This window comes from Spermophilus citellus, assembly GCF_964194105.1.
Source record: "Spermophilus citellus genome assembly, chromosome: 14".
In the NCBI taxonomy this organism is placed as follows: Eukaryota; Metazoa; Chordata; class Mammalia; order Rodentia; family Sciuridae; genus Spermophilus; species Spermophilus citellus.
In genome coordinates this window covers 94,194,922-94,214,760 of record NC_138194.1, presented here as the reverse complement: position 1 = coordinate 94,214,760, position 19,839 = coordinate 94,194,922, and the positions used below count along the sequence as shown (strand labels likewise).

Here is a 19,839-nt window from a genome sequence, read left to right as displayed (position 1 = left end):
GTTATCTTGCTTCCAAGCAGGACGGCCTTCAAACTTCATGAATTGCTGTCACTGTATCCCCTCACTTCCTTATGCCATATGGTTCAGATTTACTTTCCCTTGAGGTGACACCATAATAACCTCCCACACACACACCCTGTAGCCTGTGCTGTCACGGTGAGTAGCAGCTGGGGACTGCTGTTCTGCTAAGTTAGCTCCTGTGGGAGCACCTGATGGCCACATTGCAGCTGAGGGGACACCTCCTTCTGCAGGGGGAGAGGCCAGCAAGGCCAATGAAGTGACTCACCACTGTCCCGAAATCCTGCAGTGCCAGCCTTAGGTTTTGTCCTCCTCTGTCAGAGCCCAGCAGAGCAGGCCAGGAGCTGAAGTGCATGACCTGAGTGGAAGCACAAACATACCTTCCTGCCCTGCAGTTCCATGAATGCAGGCTCAAAAACAGTCCGATCTAGGAGTTTGTCGGTCATGGGGCTCTTCGGGTGTAGTGTGAGCTGGGTTCTACAGCATCATGTAAAGTTTGGATTCCCCTGATTTTCATGACTTGGAGATTTCTTGGGTTATTGATGAGAAGGAAATAGGAAAGGTTGAAATTACATGGTTTCAAAAAGCCAAGAACCCCTAGATATGAGAACCTATAGATTATTAATAATAGTTGTCAGTTATTGAGCATCTAAATGCGCCAGATACTTTTAATATACATTGTGGCTAACTCTCACAGAAGCCCTATCAGTTTTCCATTTTACAGAAGAGAAAAAACTAAGCTTAGGAGAGGTTCAGTGATTCGGATGAGGTCACACAGCAATAAGGTGGGGTATTTGGCCAGGGCCGTGAAGCGCTCCTACCCGTGTGTGTACTTGAACATACACATTGTCTTTTTCATGAAGGACGAGGGTGCCCAGCCCGGAGCAGTCATGTAAGAAAGTGCTCAGTAAATGTTATTTCACCCTGAATGTCTTGCAGCATCTTGCAAATCTTGGGTTTTAAGAAAGCACTTCTCTCATGGACATCTGTCCCAAATAGCCAATTTACACCTCATCCTCCCTTTCCTGAGTGGCAAAGTTGAGCCTTTCTTCCTGGTGAAGAAAGCAGGGGGCAGCCCAACACCTGGGGCAAAGTGGGCAGCATCCGCCCTGCAGGGGGCTTTTAAGCCATGGAGAAGTGGCTGGTGAATCCTTGCTGCAAAGGAGATGCCACACTCCGCGCTTTGTCCCCAAAGCCCACCTGGCCAGATGGGACTTCTTCCCTTCTCACTTTTGTTTCAGAAGAGGTGCCTAATGTTTGCATGGTATTTGTGTTATTATATTCCTCTGGTACTTGAGAACAATAATATTGACAGAGCAAACTGTGCATCTGGCAAAGCATGATGTAAAAAATAATCTTAGATTCCGACTCTTGCTGGATAGGTTTTTTTTTTTCCCTAGAACTTTAAAGAGCTGCGTTACACCTGAATGATGATGCTTTCTGAGGTTTCACTTTCTTTTTGTTTTCTTTTAGATAATAGGACGTATCATTTTCAGGCAGAAGATGAGCAGGATTATGTGGCGTAAGTAGTTTGTAGAGTTAGTAGGAACCGCTCCTGGCTCTCCAAGCTCCTTTCCCACACTTTGCTCCTTCTTGCATCTGGGGTGCTCGGTCCTGTGTGCTCAGTAAACATTGGCACCTCCTGCCATTTTGGGCCCAGGCCTCTCTGCTTCCGGGGTCATTGCTCCCTCCTCTGTGCCCATGGCTGCTTCCCCCCACTGTTGTCCTCTGGTGCTCACCCATGGCCCTCTGGAGACCAAGAGCTTCCTGAGGACAAGGACTGCACCTTACTTGTCTTTTAATCATGTCACCCACACTTAGAAAGGCCTTGCTCAGTGTTTGGTGGCCAAATGCATGAGCCAGCATGCCTGGATGCTTCCTTGAGGAAGAACACTGCCAGGCCCCCTTTCCCTGGGTCACTCACTGCATTGGGAAGAGCCAGGTTTGTGGTCACATGCTACTGGGAGCGATCCCGAGCCACCTTCCTGTGGCAGCCCTGGGCTGCGGAAGGTGGCCTACAGCTATGATATTCTCAGCTGCTCACAGCCCTGGTGCTAACGAGGGCAGTTGACCTTTATGCTGTTCAGATTTCTCTCATTTCTGGCAAGTCCCGGGGTAATGTGGCTGAGTTTCACAAACTCTCAAAGTTCTGTCCCATCCATGGCAATCAGTATTGTCATTTTCCTTTTCTGATTTCTTCCCAGAGGGCCACAGGTGCCTTTCACACCCAGTGTGCCTCACATACCTCTTCTCTTTCATTCACTCTCACACGTGCTTCTCTGCAGCATTATTCTCATTTATTTATGTATATAATGGATATAATTAATAGGAAATACAAATTGACATCTTGGTTACCAAAACATCTTTGGGAAGTTTTTGCCGTTTTCTGTCCACTCTGAGGCATCTTGTGCAGGGCTGCCTACCTTCCAAAGACCTATCTCTGACATTGTTTAGTGAACTGGGTGCAACATTTTTCTCTTTCCCTGTGGCAGAAGGGAAATGGTAAAGGGATCAGAAAGAGACTAGGAATGGGTAAAAGGCATGTGGAGTTGGGAAATACAGCCAAAGAGAATCAAGTGGAGAGGCAGGTTAGGGAGACAGAGAAGGAAGAGCCAGCTCTGTGTACCCATTCATCCACCTGCATACTTATTAAATGCCACTGAGATACCAAGAACAGTGCAAAGCACTGAGAACACATCAAGAAATGTAGCGGAGCCCTGCCCCGAAAGAGACGAGCCATGTGACGTGGAGCAGGCGCTAAGCACAAGGGCTACTGGGGGAAAGCAGACTCGGGGTGCTCACCTTCTGAGGTTCTTGCAGAAGTGACATTCTAGAGGAAGATAAGCTGTGCTGGCTCTGGCAGGCATGGAAGGGTGTGAGCACTCTGCCCTGCAGGCAGGGTCCTGACGGCGAGAAGCAACAGGCAGAGCGGGGAGAGGCCCCCGGGCTTGATGTTCCGAGCACAGAGTTGGCAGAGGAGAGTGTGACTCAGGAACCAGATGAGAAGGGCCCTGTCAGGAGGGCTGCCTTCCACCCACAGATTCAGAGAGCTGGTATTTATTGAGGTTACTGGGCTAAATAGTCCACAACCCCAGGAAGGAGGAACTTTGATCCCTAGTTTGCAGATGAGGAAACAGGCACAGTGTGCCTGCGGCCAGGGTCCTGGTAAACCAGGATTTCAATCCAGACAGAATTCCAAACCCACGGGGGAATATTGCTTCCTGAACTTCTCTGATTCCTCTCTTCCCTCTCTTCCCTCTCTCCCCCTCCTCAGAGCTCTAACTGGAAAACAAATGAGAAATTCACGTGAGGTCGGGAGGGGTCCACCTCATCTTTGTGGCCTTCTGTCTAAACCTAGGCCTCCAGTGTCTTATTGATTCTCGGGGCTTAGAGGCAGTTCAACCCCATTTTGTTAGATGACTGGTTTCCTGCCAGTGGGATTCAGCACTCTTCAGTAAAAATGTTGCTTTGTCCATCGTGAAATTGCCACACATTTTTCACTTCAGCCTCTTCAGGTAGAGGCGGGAGGCTTCATTTTGAGTGAAGTAGGAGGTAACTGCACAAAGAAATCACGTGCCCAGAGGGAAGCCTCAGTACTTTTTTACCTCCAGGTTCACATAGAGGCAGTTTCATTGAATCATTGGGTTCCGACCCAGTGCAAAAGTGTCCAGTGGAACTAAATGAAAAAAATTCTTTCCGACCAAGGAAGGGGGCAGTGTCAAGTCCAGCAATGGCCTTTGCTCCAGGTTCTGCTCACCAGTGCCTTTCCGCTAAGGTATGGGGCCAGGGCCATCTCTTCAGTAAGCTGAGGAGGGTGAGGATTTTGCGAGTGAGGACAAAATGTGTGAAGCTCCTCACATGGTGGCAATTTATTTTTTTATCTTGCAAAACTCAAAGTTATTTTTAAGGTATTAAAATGCAATTATGTATTGCTGCTTGGACTTTTTTTATGTCTGTTACTTTAAAATAATTTAAAAGTTACATATTGTCAGAAGTAGTTACTTTGACTCTTGACCCTTTTGAAATATAGCCACTCCAATTCCATCAAATCTGAATTGCTTCCCTGGAGACTTAATTGTCCTTTAAATGTACTTTTTTTCTGATTATCCTGACAAACTTCTTTTTTTTTTTTTTCTTTTTTAATCCTGAGCCTTGGGGTGAAGAGACAAATGTGGCATAATGGGAGAAACTCTGAAAGGGGGCCAACAAAATGGCTTTCCTGCCAGCCTTCCCAGTCCAGCTGCAGGGCCCCGGGAAAGTCACATAACTGTCCTGGCTTCTGTTGCCTCACCTTCAAGGTATTTTAAAGCCCAGCCTACAGGCTCTCGGGGAATTTTGTTTCAAAATTATAAGTCCTTGGCCCATGGTAGAGACTGGTCCATATTAAGGAGCCGAACGTCATGGTGCCTGAGGAAAGCAAACTGGAGATGTCTGCGGTCAACAGGGAGACCAGTAACAGCAGTCCGGCCAGCGAGTTCCACAGTGGCTAGTCCTGTCACACCAGTTTCTTGAATTGTTTTTTAAGAAAACAGTTTGTTTTCTAACTTGAGACTAAATAATTAAAGATACTGCTTAATTTAAAATGTATTGCGTGCCCTAGACATTGGTTCTGAAGTGGTGTTTTCTGCAGTAGAAAAGGAAAGCTATTCAGGTGTGTCATGATATCCTGAAGGTGAGCGCCACCTAGAGTCAACGGTGTGAGGTGCAAGCCAGTGCTCCAAGCAGTTAGTTTTAATTCTCACAATTTCGCTATTAGTCAAACATTTTGTAGATGGTGCTTTGCTTTGTATCAGCTTCATCCTACAATATATAGAACAAAATAACAAAAAAAAAACATACCCAGTATACTCAGTTCTAAACCTTCATATGACATTTTGAAGACAAGCTTTCATTTTGAAGCCAATGGCTGGCAGTGTTTTTCTTTATCTTTTTTAAACTTTGGCTTTTTCTTCCTCATTCATTAAAGTAATACAAACTTATATTTAGATTAGGAAAATTACATAAAAGCAGAGACAAGCTATTCCTCATCAGTTTTTTCCTAAAGAAAATCACTCAGAGACAACCAGTGTTAGCATTTTGGTGAAATCTGTCCTTTTTAGTCATTACAATACCTGGCTTCAAATTATACAGCAAGCATAATAACAGACACATACAAATGGTACAGAATAGAAGACACAGAGACAAGCCCATGCATCTACAGTCATCTGATTCTTGACTGGGATGCCAAAAACATACACTGGGGAAAAGAGCCTTTTTAACAAATGGTGCTGGAAAAACTGGTCATCCACACACATGAGAATGAGACTAGACCCCTATCTTTCACCCTGTACAAAACTCAACCTCAACTCAAAATGAATCAAAGACTTGGAAATTAAGCCAGAAACTATGCAACTCCTAGAAGAAAACATAGGGTCAACACTCCAGCATGTAGGCACAGCTAGGACCCCTAAAGCTCAGGAAATAATGCAAGAGTTAATAAATGGGATAGCCTCACGTTAAAAATCACAGCACAGGAAGCAAGAATGTGAAGAGAGAACCTATAGAAAATCTTTGCTAACTATTCTATGACAGGATTAATAACCAGAATATATAAAGAATTCAAAAATAATAAATGGGCACATGAACTAAACAGACTCTTCTCAAAAGAAGAAATACAAGCAGTTGACAAATACATGAAAAAAAAATGTTCAACATCCTTAGCAGTTAGGGAAATGCGAATCAAAACAGAAGATTTCATCTCACACAAGTTATGGCAGCCATCAAGAAAACAAGCTAGAGAGGATGTGGAGGGAAAAAAACATACCCAACGTACTCAGTTCTATACCTCCATATGACATTTTGAAGACAGTGGCTGGCAATGTTTTTCATTATAACTTTTACATCATTGGTGGGATTGTAATTAGCAAAACCACCATGGAAATCAGTATGGAGGTTCCTCAGGAGACTAGGAAGGGAACCACCATTTGACCCAGCTATACCACTCCCTTGTATTTATTGTATTTAAAGAATTAAAGTTATACTGTACCAGTCTATGCATACCCATGTTTATAGCAGCCCAGTTCACAATAGCCAAACTGTGGAACCAGCCTAGGTATCCATCAACAGATGAATAGATACAGAAGATATGGTGTATATGCACAATGGAGTTTTATTCAGCCGTAAAAAAATAATGAAATTGTCATTTTCAGGAAAGTGGATGGAGCTTGAGACCATTATGTTAAGTGAAATAATCCAGACTTAAAACATAGGGTTGTATGTTTTCTCTCATGTGGGAGCTGGAGAGGAAGAAGGGGAGGGGTCTCATAAAAATCAAAGGGAGGGGGCTGGGGTCGTAGGTTGCGGGAGAGTGCTTGCCTCACACATATTGGGCATCGGGTTTGAAGGCACCACATAAAAATAATAAAAAGTAAAGATATGGTGTCCATCTTTAAAAAAAATCAAAGGGAGATCAGTAAAGTAGAGCACAGGGACCCAGGGAGGGAAGAGGAGAAATGCTGGGGACTAAATATCGGCCAAGTTATATTTCATATTGTGCATGTATAAATGTGGAACAAATTCCACTATGTACAATTATGATGCACCGATAAAAGGAAGAAAATAAATTGATAAATGCAATCATATATATTTATTATCACGTGATATTTTGTTGCCACCATTTAAAAAATTGAAGTTTTTAGGTAATTACATAGTTATGTTTTTACAAGTTCTCTGAACTGCTCAAGGTAACTGAAATTTCTTGCACCCAAAATGTTTGTAAGGTAGGGGACGTTGTCAGTTTGTGTCTCCTGTGTTCCCTCGGGCTTTCTGTGAATAGACTATGATTTAATTGATTAGGGTTCTGCTGTTTCACATGAGATCTTCCAGCTCCCCCAGGTCAGAGCCTCGCTTGTTCCCCACATCCTTAATCACAGTTAATTTACTTCCTGAGTCTCAACTTCAAAAGTCAGAAGGGTCCAATGTCATCAACTAATGAAGTAGACCAGTGGGGACTGTGGCAAAATGGTATTTCATGCCCCTTCCAAAAGGGGCAGCTGCTACCAGACCATTCCAGATCCCTGCCGTTGGACCAAGTTTCCCACATTTTGCTTTGTTTTCCCCCCAAAATTGAACTCTAGAAGGGATCTACCCCTGAGCTACATCCAGCCAGTCCTTTTTGGTTTTTATTTCAAGATAGGGTCTCGCTAGAACTGGCCTAGAACTTGTGATCCTCCTGCCCTGGCCTCCTGAGTTGCTGGAATCACAGGATGGGCCTGAGAATTTGCTTGTTCACATTCCCCTTCGTGGTTATTTCATGCTTTATTAAGCAGCACCCTGTCTTTGGACTTCTGGGTGGTTTCATGCTTGGACTGGAGGCGGGGGGTTACTGGGGAACAGGTGACAGTCCTATTGCATATGTTATCAGGGAGCCTTCACGCTCCATTGTGCATTGTAAATGTCACTGTTTGATGTTCCTTTTTCATAAGCATAAATGTTGTGGCTGCTAACATAATATTCCTTCATTTTCACCTGTAAGCGTCCTCACAGACAGGCTTCCACAGCAGATGCCTCCGCTGAGCTCTGTCCCATTCCCTCCCCTTCTCCAGTGGTCCCTCGCTGGCCCCCTGGCCCCTGGCATCCCCTTGATTCTGCCCGCATAGAAACAAGGCACCGTGCGTGTTCCTGCCGGTCCTCAGCTGCACGGGTTTCTCCTTCTCTGTCCTCTCCTGTGTTGCTTTCCCCACTTTAAGTCTTTCCTTCGAGTTTCCTTTCTCTCCTTTCCCTCACTTTATAGCCACTTGGGGTGGGGGGGTCTCTTTTGGAAATTCTTGATGAAAGAGGACTGTTTGCAGTGAATGGAGAAAGCCACGGCCACACCCTCAAAGGCCTCCTGCCCCTGCTGTTCTGACCGCAGGTGGATATCGGTGCTGACCAACAGCAAAGAGGAGGCCCTGACCATGGCCTTCCGGGGCGAGCAGAGCACAGGGGAGAACAGCTTGGAAGATCTGACGAAAGCCATCATTGAAGAGGTCCAGCGGCTCCCCGGGAATGACGTGTGCTGTGACTGTGGCTCGTCAGGTATTTGTCCCCATGCCTGAACTGACCTGCTAAGCGTCCACTCTAGATGTAGAATATAGAACAAGCTCACTACTTAAAAGCCTTGCCTCCTGTGGACACCGTCGCACACGCACGCACAACATGTGTTCCCACCATGAACATCCCATCCTTCAGTTGCTCCTACCTACACCCATTGCTCTGCCTGGAAGGCGCCCACCTGTTCTCCTAGATGGCCACGGTGCTCCCTTTCCTATGAGGTCAGTTAAATAAACACCAGGGACCTTAAGGGAAGAGCACAGACAGGGTGTCCCACTATAGATCACAAGTCTGCCCTCAGGGCCTGGATGATGTCAAGTCAAGTCCCTTTACCATTCTGATCTGCAGCTTCCTCATCCTGCAGTCAGGATAACACACCCCATTATAAGGCCTTAAGAACTGTGTGTGTGAAATCCGCTGACACCTGATACCTGACCTTCCCGCCTGCCTGCCCACTGAAACCTCCCAGCCTCTGCTTCACACGACGTCACCCTCACAAACTTCTGCTTCCAGGTAGCACTGTGTCGCCAAGGTGTTGGCAACAGCTAGCAATGGCAGAGTGCTTCCCTGTACTGAGGATTGTGCTTGGGGTTTTACTTAAATTATCACACTGAAGCTTCAGAGAAGTTCTGTGAGAAGATGCTGATGTCCCCATTTGATAGATGAGGATACTGGGACTCAGATAAGGTGATTTGTGTTATGTCACCAAGACAGTAGAGGTGAGAACAGGGAAGCAAACCTGGTGTTCTCGAGCATTATGATCTACTTATTGTTCTGCTGTGACACTGGACTTCACAGGATGCCACAAGCACCTCAGAGAGGAGTCAGGTTTTCTGCCCTTTTCAGGTGTGTGTGATAGTGACTCACAGTGTGAGCAAGTGGCAGAGGGAACATTCAGCTATTGGTCTTTTGGAGAGGGGATTGGCTCATTTCATTTAGCATGATAGTCTCCAGTTCTATCCAACCACAAGAACAGGATCCTAGTTAGAATAAATTATACTTCATGTATGTAAATATGGCAAAATTCCCTCTACTGTTATGTATATATAAAAAGAATGATTTTTTAAATGATTAAAAAAAAGAAACAACAGAGCATCAAAGCAAGTTTTATACTATTTTAGCTTTCTCTGTAATTGCATGCTAAATTAGATATCTTGTTTGTTTCATTAAATTGTTTCCACAGAACCCACCTGGCTTTCAACCAACTTGGGTATTTTGACCTGTATAGAATGTTCCGGCATCCATAGGGAAATGGGGGTTCATATTTCTCGAATTCAATCTTTGGAATTAGACAAATTAGGAACTTCTGAACTCTTGGTAAGTAATAACCTCTACTTTGAAAGAGAACTTAAAATTTATTTTTATGAATATATTTAATATATTGTTTGGGGATTTTTGTCTCTTCTAGGTACAAAGAATTCTAATTTCCTGAATTTTTTATGAGTTTTAGGAAACAACTTTTTTTTTTTTTTTGATACTGGGGATTGAACCCAGGGGTCTTTAACTACTGAGCCACATCCCCAGACCTATTTTGTATTTTATTTAGAGACAGGGTCTCACTGAGTGGCTTAGCACCTTGCTGTTGCCGAGGCTGGCTTTGAACTTGCAGTCCTTCTGCCTCAGCCTCCCGAGCCACTGGGATTACAGGTGTATACCATCTCACCTGGCTAGGAATTCGTTTTTATAATAAGTTAAAATCACATGTTCACATTACCTAATGACTTATGTTATTAAAAATAATGACTAAAAAGTTCTTGATTTTATTTGTACTGTTTCTGTTTGTAAAAGTACATATGACTTAGAATTACTGTCACAATCACTGTCACAAAACCAGTTACTCCTTAATTCATAACTTCTTTACCTCATAACAGAATAAACAGTGTAAACTTGTGTTGCTTAGCTTTGTAACATGAAAAATAAATGTTATGAACAGTTAAGTTTTTCTGTAACCACTGCTCCTCCCATCATGATTCACCTGAATATTGAGCCCTCATCAGATCCAAGTTAAATCGGTGCTGCCATAAATATGTCAAGAAAGGAAACAGAAGGCCCAGGTGGCATCGGCATGATGCCTGGAGGCCCTGAGCCTTGTCTTGACAAGTTTAACCCTGGTGCACTAAGAGCAAGTCTTTGTATGTAAAGTGAAAATGTTTAAGTAAAGTAGAACTCAGAAGGGTCTCCCTGGAGCAGCTCCTGAGTGAACACGAGCTGAGGACAAGCTGATGACCTCGCTTGTCACTAGCCTTGTCTGGAGAAAAGTAAAAAGCTCAGGGCAGCCAGTCACCAGCCAGCAGCCTGCCCCAGCTGAGGGTCCACTGTGCAGTGCTGATCCTCCTTGTGCTGTGCGTGCCTCTTCATCAGAAAATAGGAAATCATGCTGACAATGGGCTCCCTGTCCCTCAGGATTACAGAGAAAGACTCAGACCTGATACCTGAGCACTTTCTTCTTTAGTGCACAGTTGGTGCATCTCCTTGACTTGTGGAAATGAAACCCGGTCTAACACCTAGAAATAGGAAAGCCCAGTACTAAACACTCTGTGCAGTAAGCCCAGGCCTTGTCTACTGAAGGAGGGAGTACTTCTTCAACCTCACCTTGCTCTCAAAATTATGTGAATAACCAAAGGCCCTCCGGGACAAATTTTCTTGGAAATATCTTGAATCCAGAAACAAAATGTTCCATAGGTCCTCAGTAGTTACCTGTAGCATCTTCACTAGGAGTAAATTTCATCATAAAGAGGAGATGAGCTGCGGTTGAAAAATCTGTTTCTGCCCATTAGAAATTCAGCCTAAACTCACAGATGGAGCTTTCTCTCTCTGATCTCAAAGGGTTTAACTGTGTGTAGGACCAGATCCTATTCTATTCTGGCATTTATCACTTGATATAGTAGATGTGATTGATTTTCTTGTCAGCCTCACTAGGGAAAAGAGAGCATGATCTGCCCATTTCTCTCATTCAGAGTTCAGTGCCCGGCATGTAGTAAGTAGATGCTCAGTAAATTTTTGTTGACCAGTTGAATGGATGGTTTATATTCTGAGTCAAATGAAGGAAAATATACATTCAGAAATCGCAAAAGCAAATAATAGGAAGCTTTTAACTAATAGTAAAGAGCTTACTGTATTGTGTTTTGTTTATGTTGCAGCTGGCCAAGAATGTAGGAAACAATAGTTTTAATGATATTATGGAAGCAAATTTACCCAGCCCCTCACCAAAACCTACCCCTTCAAGTGATATGTAAGTATCTCTAATATATTAAATTGTTCACTGTTCTAGAATTGTTTTCCTATCCTCCCCCAAAATCTTCTTAGTGGTTAAGTTTTCCCATTATTGGAGAAAAGCACAGCAAAATGTATTTTTGGAATCCACAGATTCTTTCCACCATCAGCTTCCCCCTAGGTAGGGGCAGCTGAGCACCTGCTTTGTGGAGCATAGAACTTCATGAGGATAAGGATAGTTTTCTATACTTGGAGCATGTTGTGACACAGGAAAGACCTACAAAGACTACTGGAGCTGGGCACTGTGGTGCTCACCTATAATCCCAGAGACTCGGGAGGCAGGAGGATCACAAGTTCAAAGCCAGCCTGGACAGCTCGGCAAGACCCTGTTCAAAAAGCAAAAGAATGGGGGTTGTAGCTCAGTGGTAGAATGTTATTGGGTTCAATCATCCCTGGTACCAAAAAGAGAAGAAAAGGACCATGGGAGATTCTTGTCAGACTGGCAAAACTCCCCATGCTTTCCACCCCAATGTTTTCACTCAGTAAGTCTGTGGGGAAGCAGACATTCTATTAATAGTTGCTGGTGAAAGTACAAGATGGCACATGATAAAAAACAAATTAGTGGGGCTGGGGTTGTGGCTTAGCAGTAGAGTGCTTGGCTGGCATGTGCAAGGCACTGGGTTCGATCCTGAGCACCACATAAAAATAAATAAAATAAAGGTGTTGTGTCCAAATACAATAAAAATTTTAAAAAAATAAATTACCTATATTTACCAAAGCTATAAATCTATTTACTCTTTGACTCAACTGTCCCACTTCTGTGAATTTATTCCTCTTCTGTAGTAGCAAGAGTAGAAACAAAACAAGTATCCATTTATAGGCCTCTGAGTGAATGTTAGGGTACAGTCACACAGTTGAGCACTGTGTAGATCATTGTTACATAAAAGAAAGCAAGACACAGAGCACCAAACAAAACGAACTGCCCTGGGGAAAGCAAGGGTGCCAGGGAGTCAGTAAAGTACACCTGTCCCTTCAATCCAGGCTCATGTTCAAACTTGGGAACTGAAATTTGGCTCAATTTGTTGATAATTCCTCCTAAATCTCTCACTACTCACTGCCTAGGTCTTAAATTCTGATAGTAAAAGATGCATAAAGGTAGATGTTTATGAACTTAAAATTCACTTGAGGGAACACTTGACAGCACACAGGAAATCAATAAAATTGCATGCTCTGGGCAGGAGTGGGTGTGAGACTTCTAAGTATTCTTTGATACCACTTTTATGTTTGAGCCATGTGACTATTAATCTATTAAAAATGTTTTAATTGAATTAAACTCAGGATCTTACGCATGGCGGTCACGCTGTATCACCAAGCTACGCCCTCAGCCCGCAGGATTCAAGTGTTCTCAGTGCTGTGTAGAGTAGGATAGACACTGACTGCCCCGGTGGTCAGGGAAGGCCTTGGAGGAGGAAGGCTGGAAGCAGGACACCGCTCTTCCTTGGACACCAGATTTGAGAAACTACTCAAATTATTAGTGGGCACATTCAGTCTGAAATGTGAGATCAAGTCTCACAGAAGCCTCTTGGCAGTGGTCTTTTCTTGGATTCTGCAAATGCTTGCTGTGTGCTTCCTGTCTGCTGGGGAAACAGCAGGAGACAAACTGCATGCAGAGCCCATCAGCCATGATGCCTGGGGTCTGGAGGGTAGCATAGGTGTGACCCAGGGAGTGAGAGTTTGGGGTGCAGGGGGCTTGGATACCTCCCCCACCTAACATGGAGGCCATCTTGCTTGGCAGCAATGTCCAAGTATATCCTCACAAAAACTGCCGATGTCTTTTCTGCACTAGTAAGAGCAGGTCACCTCGAGAGGTCAACTTGGGAAATCAGCTGGATCATAAAGCTGCAGTAAACAAAGAAGTTCCGAGTCCCCTCACCAGCCTTCTGGCAGCAAGGGCTTGAGCACACAGAGAGCTGTCCTGCCCACACCAGTGCTTCCAGAATCTCTGCACACCTAAAACTTGCTAGGAGAGAGTATAACCAGGCTGCTGCACTTCAGATCCCTGCCCTCTGTGACTTGAGCTGTGTGACCTTAGGCTAGGCCTGTGCCTCAGTTTCCTCATCTGAAGACTGTGTCTACCTCTTGGGGTTATGCTAAGGCTTAAGGGGCTTGAATTAAAAAATGACTAGGGACAGCACTCTGTATAAGTATTATTTTATTTCATTTATTTCACTACCCAGAGAAATAAAGTGAACCTTCTGTAATATGCAGTTCATCATTTAGTCATTCAGCAAACAACTTTTTTTTTTTTTTTTTTGAGATAGTCTGAGCTCTTTCAGACTGGCCTTGAATTTGCAATCCTCCTGTCCCAGTCTCCCGAATAGCTGGGATTTCAGGCATGTGCCACCTGCCCTGTTCATTCAGTAAATTCTTATTAGGCCACCTCTATGCTCTGGGTATTGTGTTAGGTGCCAAAGATACAGTAACAACACAGAGTTCCTGTCCTTACATTCTGACCATGGTGAGGAAAACAGAGAATTAAAAAAATAGATAGTATAATTTCTCCTAGAATTAGGTGTTATAAAGGGAATATGAGAAGATGAGTAGGGTTTTGGTAGGAGGGGGTGGTTAGAGTGGAGAGCTGCAGTAGGTGGGCCTGACAGCGGGCCAGGCTGCTGGACAGTGGTGTGGGTGCAGGACAGGCACGGCCATTCTAAGCTGTAAGACAAAGGCAGGTGTGACTGCAGGGACAGCAGGAGGCAGAGTATAGGAGATGGCATGTGAGGTGGGGCCAGATCACAGGTGGCCTGTAGGATGTGTGATGTTTGGAGTTTTATCCTAAGTGTGACTGAGAGGTTTTAAACAGAGAAGCTTGATGATCTAAGTTCTGTTTTTAATGTGTCATTTTAGCACAGCAGTTCTCAACTAGGGGTAACCGTCCTTGGCCACCAGAGGACACTAGGCAGTGTCCAGACCTGGGCAGGTGTCGCTGGCACCAGTGGGCAGAGGCCAGTCGTCCTGAGGTTAGAAGCCCTGCTGTAGCTGATTGTGAAGGACAGATGGTGGGGCGGATGGAAGCACAGCCAGGGAGAATCTGGTCGGCCAGATCCACTGTGGAATGGAAGCAGTGCAGCCAGAGGTGGCAGCAGGGAGACAAAGCAGAATAGTTGGACTTCAGTGTGTTCTGAGGGGAGTTGCTGGTGGCTGAGGCCTTGCTGGTGGGTCTAAGTGTGGGGCATTTGAAGAGCTCCCTGAGAAGGTAACCCGTGGGCTTTCACCCAAGCCCCCAGGTACATACAGGGACCACTGATTGGAATACGGTAAATGAGCAGGGCCAGGTTTGGGGGGAGCTGTCTTTTCCAGCCCTAGGAGGGGAGCTCTGGTGTCCAGAGCTTTAGACAGCTGACCTCCCCCTGCCCCAGAACCCCAGTGTCACAAAACCTGTGATTGCCGGGGGACTACAAACCAAGAGCCCTGGAAGAATTGAACATATCCTCTCTAGTGAGAGGCCACACACTTTCTGTGGCCACAGATCGGGTGACCCAAGGGTGGAGATCTTCAGGGTGGCCCAGGTGGTACGACACCCGAGTGTCCTCTGCATCATTTCTGCCAGATGGTCACTGGTGTTGGTGTGTTCCTTCCAGCACGTGGATGCTACCTGCAGAACTTGCTGAAGGTTAGTTAAAACACCAGAGGTCTCCCTCCCACAGCTCTCCATCGTTGGTCCTAGTTCTGCCTTCTGGTAGCAAAAGGAAGACAGCTTTCAAAATGAGGCTTTAACCCATGCATCACTCTGTTCTGTACCTACTCTCACATTCCTGGAAGGGTACATAAGGCAGGGGGCGTTAGTCGTATTTTACAGATAAGAGAACAGGCACATCCAGAACTTGGTCTATCAAGTGGTATCAGATAAAAGCAAGCCGTTCAGTTCTTCAGCCTGGTGCTCAACACAGTAGCTGCCTTCACACTTCATATAAGTCATGAGGGGACTCAGAAGCCAGGCTTAGCCCATTCTTTCACCTTAGTGAAAGTGTTTGTTTGTTTCCAGTTTGTGTGTGTGTGCGTGCGCGCGCAAGCACTTGGAATGGAATCCACATTCTCACACATGCTGGGCAAGCACTCTACTACTGAGCTACCCCAGCCCTCTTTAGCAGTCTTTTAGCACGTCAGACTGTGGCCATCCAAAAAGGACTTAACCTAAGTGTAAAGACACCCGTGTGTGCTAGATCTTGGTTACTTAGCAGACGCTACACAAAGTTGAGGAAGGGCCAATAGCTGTGTGCTCTCCTCACCCAGCTCAGCTCTTTTGACCGTCAACCCAGAATGAGAGAACTGTACAGTTCTGAACAGTGTAGAACGCGGGGGCCAGCAGCAGTTACCACAGGTGTGGTAACTATTTCCAAGCAAGGAATCTTATATCTCTTGTGAGAGAGCCATCTCTGAAGCAAGAAAGCACCTGTTAGGTGCTGTACTTTCTTGAATTCAAAATGTGCTAAGGAATATTGTTCGCCATTTTTAGATGAAAAAGCAGAAGCTCATAAAGATGAAGTAAGGGCACACAGCTGGCACGCTGCAGAACTAGGATATGAACTCAGACTCTGTTTGCTGTCTTTTTAGTAACTGGCTCGTGGAACCAGGAAAATAGTTCATTCAAATTAGGGACACACTGGTAGGAATGTAATACCAAACACAGGAGGTTGGTATCTGTTCAGGTACAGCTGGATCTGGAATGGCAGACATGATCATCTGACCCCAGCTCTGTCTCCCTGTCTCTTGTCTCCTTTCCTCTGAGCTGACTTCTGTTTCAGAATTATCCCAAAGGTGGCAAAGATGACCATTGTGCTACTTAGGTTGTATTTTCTTTCTTTCTTTTTTATTTTTTAGTGGTTGATGGATCTTTATTTATAAGTATGTGATGCTGAGAATCGAACCCAGTGCCTCACACATGCTAGGCAAGCACACTACCACCAAGCCACAACCCCAGCCCTTAGGTTGTATTTTCCAGTGGCCAGGAGGTGGGCTTGGTCACACCAGGGCCAAGTGAACTGAAGTAGCGAGGGTGACTATTTAAGAAATGTCACACCCACTCAGACCTTGGGCTGGTTGTCCACAGCAGGCTACTGCTGCCAGCCTGAAACCTGTGCAGGGAAGAGAGTCGTTGTCATCCTTCGGGAGCTCAGTGTTGGCCTGTAGGGGTTACTGAAGACAGCCTTTCTGAGCCTCAGTCACATCAACTATAAAATGGGGTATTGTATCTGAAGACTAAAATCCTTTTCTCAAAGCTCTGAAAACTTTTAATTGGTCTTTAAGGAGTTTTAACTTTTTTGATTTTTCAACTTCAATAAATACATATATGGATTTGAGTTTGAAATATTAATAAATTTCTTATGATCTCATGGTGGGGAAAAAATCAGCTATGGTCTATAAGCCATTAATTTTGTAACTGCACATTACCTGCATATACTAGTAAATATATATATCAATTTCTTCCTCTTGTCTCTCTTGTAATAACTTGGTCTAAAACCTGGTTTATTTGAATATTGAAAAGAACCACATTTTAATGGCTCTTAAAAGCTCTTCTCAAAGAGGAATGTTGGTCAGAACAATGTGTGAAGCTTTAGCTATTGAAAAATCAAGTTCTTGGGTCATCTTCTTTTGTTCTGTTGTAGGACTGTACGAAAAGAGTACATCACTGCGAAGTACGTCGACCACAGGTTCTCAAGGAAGACCTGCTCCTCCTCGTCAGCTAAGCTGAGTGAGTTGCTGGAGGCCATCAAATCCAGGGATCTACTTGCACTCATTCAAGTCTATGCAGAGGGGGTGGAGCTCATGGAACCACTGCTGGAACCTGGACAGGTAGGGCCTGTTAAAATCCCACGGCAGATGATGTTACGTTACTGTAGCGCAAGATGACGGGTCCTGATACCTTGATTGTGTGAACATGTCTAAACAACGAGAATTCAAAGTGAAAGCGGTTCTCTTAATAATTGCTTAGTGCATGGATGTAGCTGAAGCTGCTGGAGGCAAGTGGGCCTGTTCTCATCCTGCCATCCTTACCCTTCCCTTCTCAGGAGCTCGGGGAGACCGCCCTTCATCTTGCCGTCCGAACTGCAGACCAGACATCTCTCCATTTAGTTGACTTCCTTGTACAAAACTGGTATGGCTTTTGCTTTCTCTGTTGAATTTATATGACTTACGCAGTAGCACAAATGGGTCCTGTTGGTGGCCTAGATCAGGACTGAGCAAGCTTTTTCTTTAACAAGTCAGATAATAAAAATTTGAGGGTTTGCAAGCCATGAGGTCTCTATTGCAGCTGTTCGCTTCAGCCATTGTGGATTGAAAGCAGCCAGAGACAGCATGTAAATGAGCGAGCGTGGCTGTGTTCCAGGAAAACTTCATTTACAAAAACCGGGGATGGGCCAGATATGTTCTACAGGCTATAGTTTGCCAACCACTGGCCTTGATAAATGTAAAATCCCGTCTCTGTGACCAGAAACCTGCTGCACAAGGACAAGTCGAAAGAAGGCATAACAGCAAGGCCAGCCATGTTTTGTGAGTTTTCATTGTTCCTAAGCTCAGCGTAAGGCAGCAGTGTATGTGGCTGGATCATGGTTCATTCAAATTAGGGACACACTGGTAGGAGTGTAACACCAAACACAGGAGGTTGGTATCTGCTAAATTCTTTATTGGGCTGCTCTGTAAGCAGCAGACGAGAGGAGGAGCTGGAGCTCATCCAGAGGGAGTCATCGAATGGGAAGAATGGTGCGTGGACAGGAGCCAAATGGCGTAAATGTCCAGGCTTCCTCCTCAGAGGTAGCAGTGCAGTGGCAGAGAACATGGTCTCCAGACAAGTCCCCCTGTCCACGTCCCCACTTGCCTGTCCCTGTCTTGGTAGTCGTGAAAACAAGCATGTAGCCTCTGTACCTTGGTTTTTCATCTGTGCAATAGAAGCTATGAATAGTACTCATCAAGTGGGTGTGAAGATTACGTGTGCCATACCTGGAAAAGCTAAGAGAGTGTCTGTCCCATGGGAGGCACTCAGTAAGTGCCCACCATTCCTATCAGTATGTTATGGACAAAGTTAGGTGTAATGTTAGGAACATGATTTTCCCTGTCAACAATAAGGGCGCATATTTGAGTCAGTTATTAACACGGAAATAAGTAATTATAAGGCTAAGCCTGGTGGCACATGCCTCTTGTCCCAGCTGCTCGAGAATCTAAAGTTGGAGAATCACAAGTACCAGGCCAGCCTGCACAACATAGACAACATAGTTTGGCTCTGTATTTAAAAAAAAAAAAAAAAAAAAAACCCACAGAAATGAGCAATTACAGTATTAGTTTCACCTTAATCTGCAGTTTTGCTTTCTGAGTTGTCAGTTACCCATGGTCATCCATGGTCTGAAAATTCTAAAAATAAATAATTCAGAAGTTTTCAGTAACTTTCATTACAGTCTATTGTTGTTATTACTTTGTCATTGTTGTTAATCTCTTTCTGTGCCTGATTTATAAGTTACACTTTATCCACAGGCATGTGTATATGTGGAAAAAAACACAGTCTCTATAGGGTTTAGTACAGTTTGTAGTTCAGGAATCTGCAGAATTCCTGAAATGCAGGTACATATCTCCCACAAAAGAGGGAGGAACTACTGTCGCACACAGTTTAAGTTGTAGAGGAAGTCGGTTCTTCCAACAATGTTGTAATTTTTCAGTGGGAACCTGGATAAGCAGACGTCCCTGGGAAATACGGTTCTGCACTATTGCAGCATGTACGGCAAGCCCGAGTGCCTGAAGCTGCTGCTGAGGAGCAAGCCCACCGTGGACATCGGTAAGCCTGCCTCGGAGTCTCTTGATAGCCATTCTCTGAACATTTCTCCAGCAGAACTGAGACTTACATGGTACTTCAGTTATTGTTCCTTGACTTTCAAGATGTGTCCTAGATGATCATGTAATTTATTTTTCCCCATATTTCAGTTAACCAAGCTGGAGAAACTGCCTTGGACATAGCAAAGAGACTCAAAGCTTCCCAGTGCGAAGATCTGGTGAGCAAAAAATGGAATGGGAGATTTTTTTAGACATCAGCCGCCTTGAAAGTGTCATTTTGAGAAAGTGGAATTGGAGATAAAGGAAGCAGATTCATTCCTTTAAACGTTTGCTAAAGAAATTCAGACAAGCACTAAGCTGCATTTGAAAAAGTGGTAAAATGACAAACTTGTCATCTGCATGTCTTTTGAATGCAGTCGTGATGTGGGAGTGAGAGGCTTTGGAGAGGTGTCGGTGCCAGCTAGGGTTGAGGATGAGGCCGTGTCCCTTAGGCTTGCTCTGCAGCTCACAGTAAAGAATTGTAGGGAAGCCACTTTCAAAGCTGGCAGGTAAAGCCCAGTGTGCTGGTTCTCAGGCGCTGAGCACACAGCTCTCCCAGCTCCCCAACCCACGGTGCATGCTCGCCTTTGGACCCCACTAGCTCTTGCCTCATACCCTGGGCCTTCATGTCAGCATGCACTCCTGACCATAGTGACTCAGTCTGTGTCTCTGTTGCTAACA

At 44.8% G+C, this 19,839-nt stretch overlaps 1 protein-coding gene across 1 annotated transcript in view; it reads left to right on the top strand.

The window, feature by feature from the left end:
• Positions 1-19,839, top strand: part of ASAP1 (ArfGAP with SH3 domain, ankyrin repeat and PH domain 1) — a 331,734-nt gene that overhangs the window by 279,720 nt on the left and 32,175 nt on the right. Inside the window, exons 15-22 of the mRNA XM_081266600.1 lie at positions 1,492-1,540; positions 7,910-8,073; positions 9,272-9,405; positions 11,229-11,320; positions 16,968-17,154; positions 17,370-17,455; positions 19,008-19,123; positions 19,270-19,337. Of these exons, the coding sequence (XP_081122726.1) occupies positions 1,492-1,540; positions 7,910-8,073; positions 9,272-9,405; positions 11,229-11,320; positions 16,968-17,154; positions 17,370-17,455; positions 19,008-19,123; positions 19,270-19,337 (896 nt within the window). The remainder of the gene's footprint in view (positions 1-1,491; positions 1,541-7,909; positions 8,074-9,271; positions 9,406-11,228; positions 11,321-16,967; positions 17,155-17,369; positions 17,456-19,007; positions 19,124-19,269; positions 19,338-19,839) is intronic.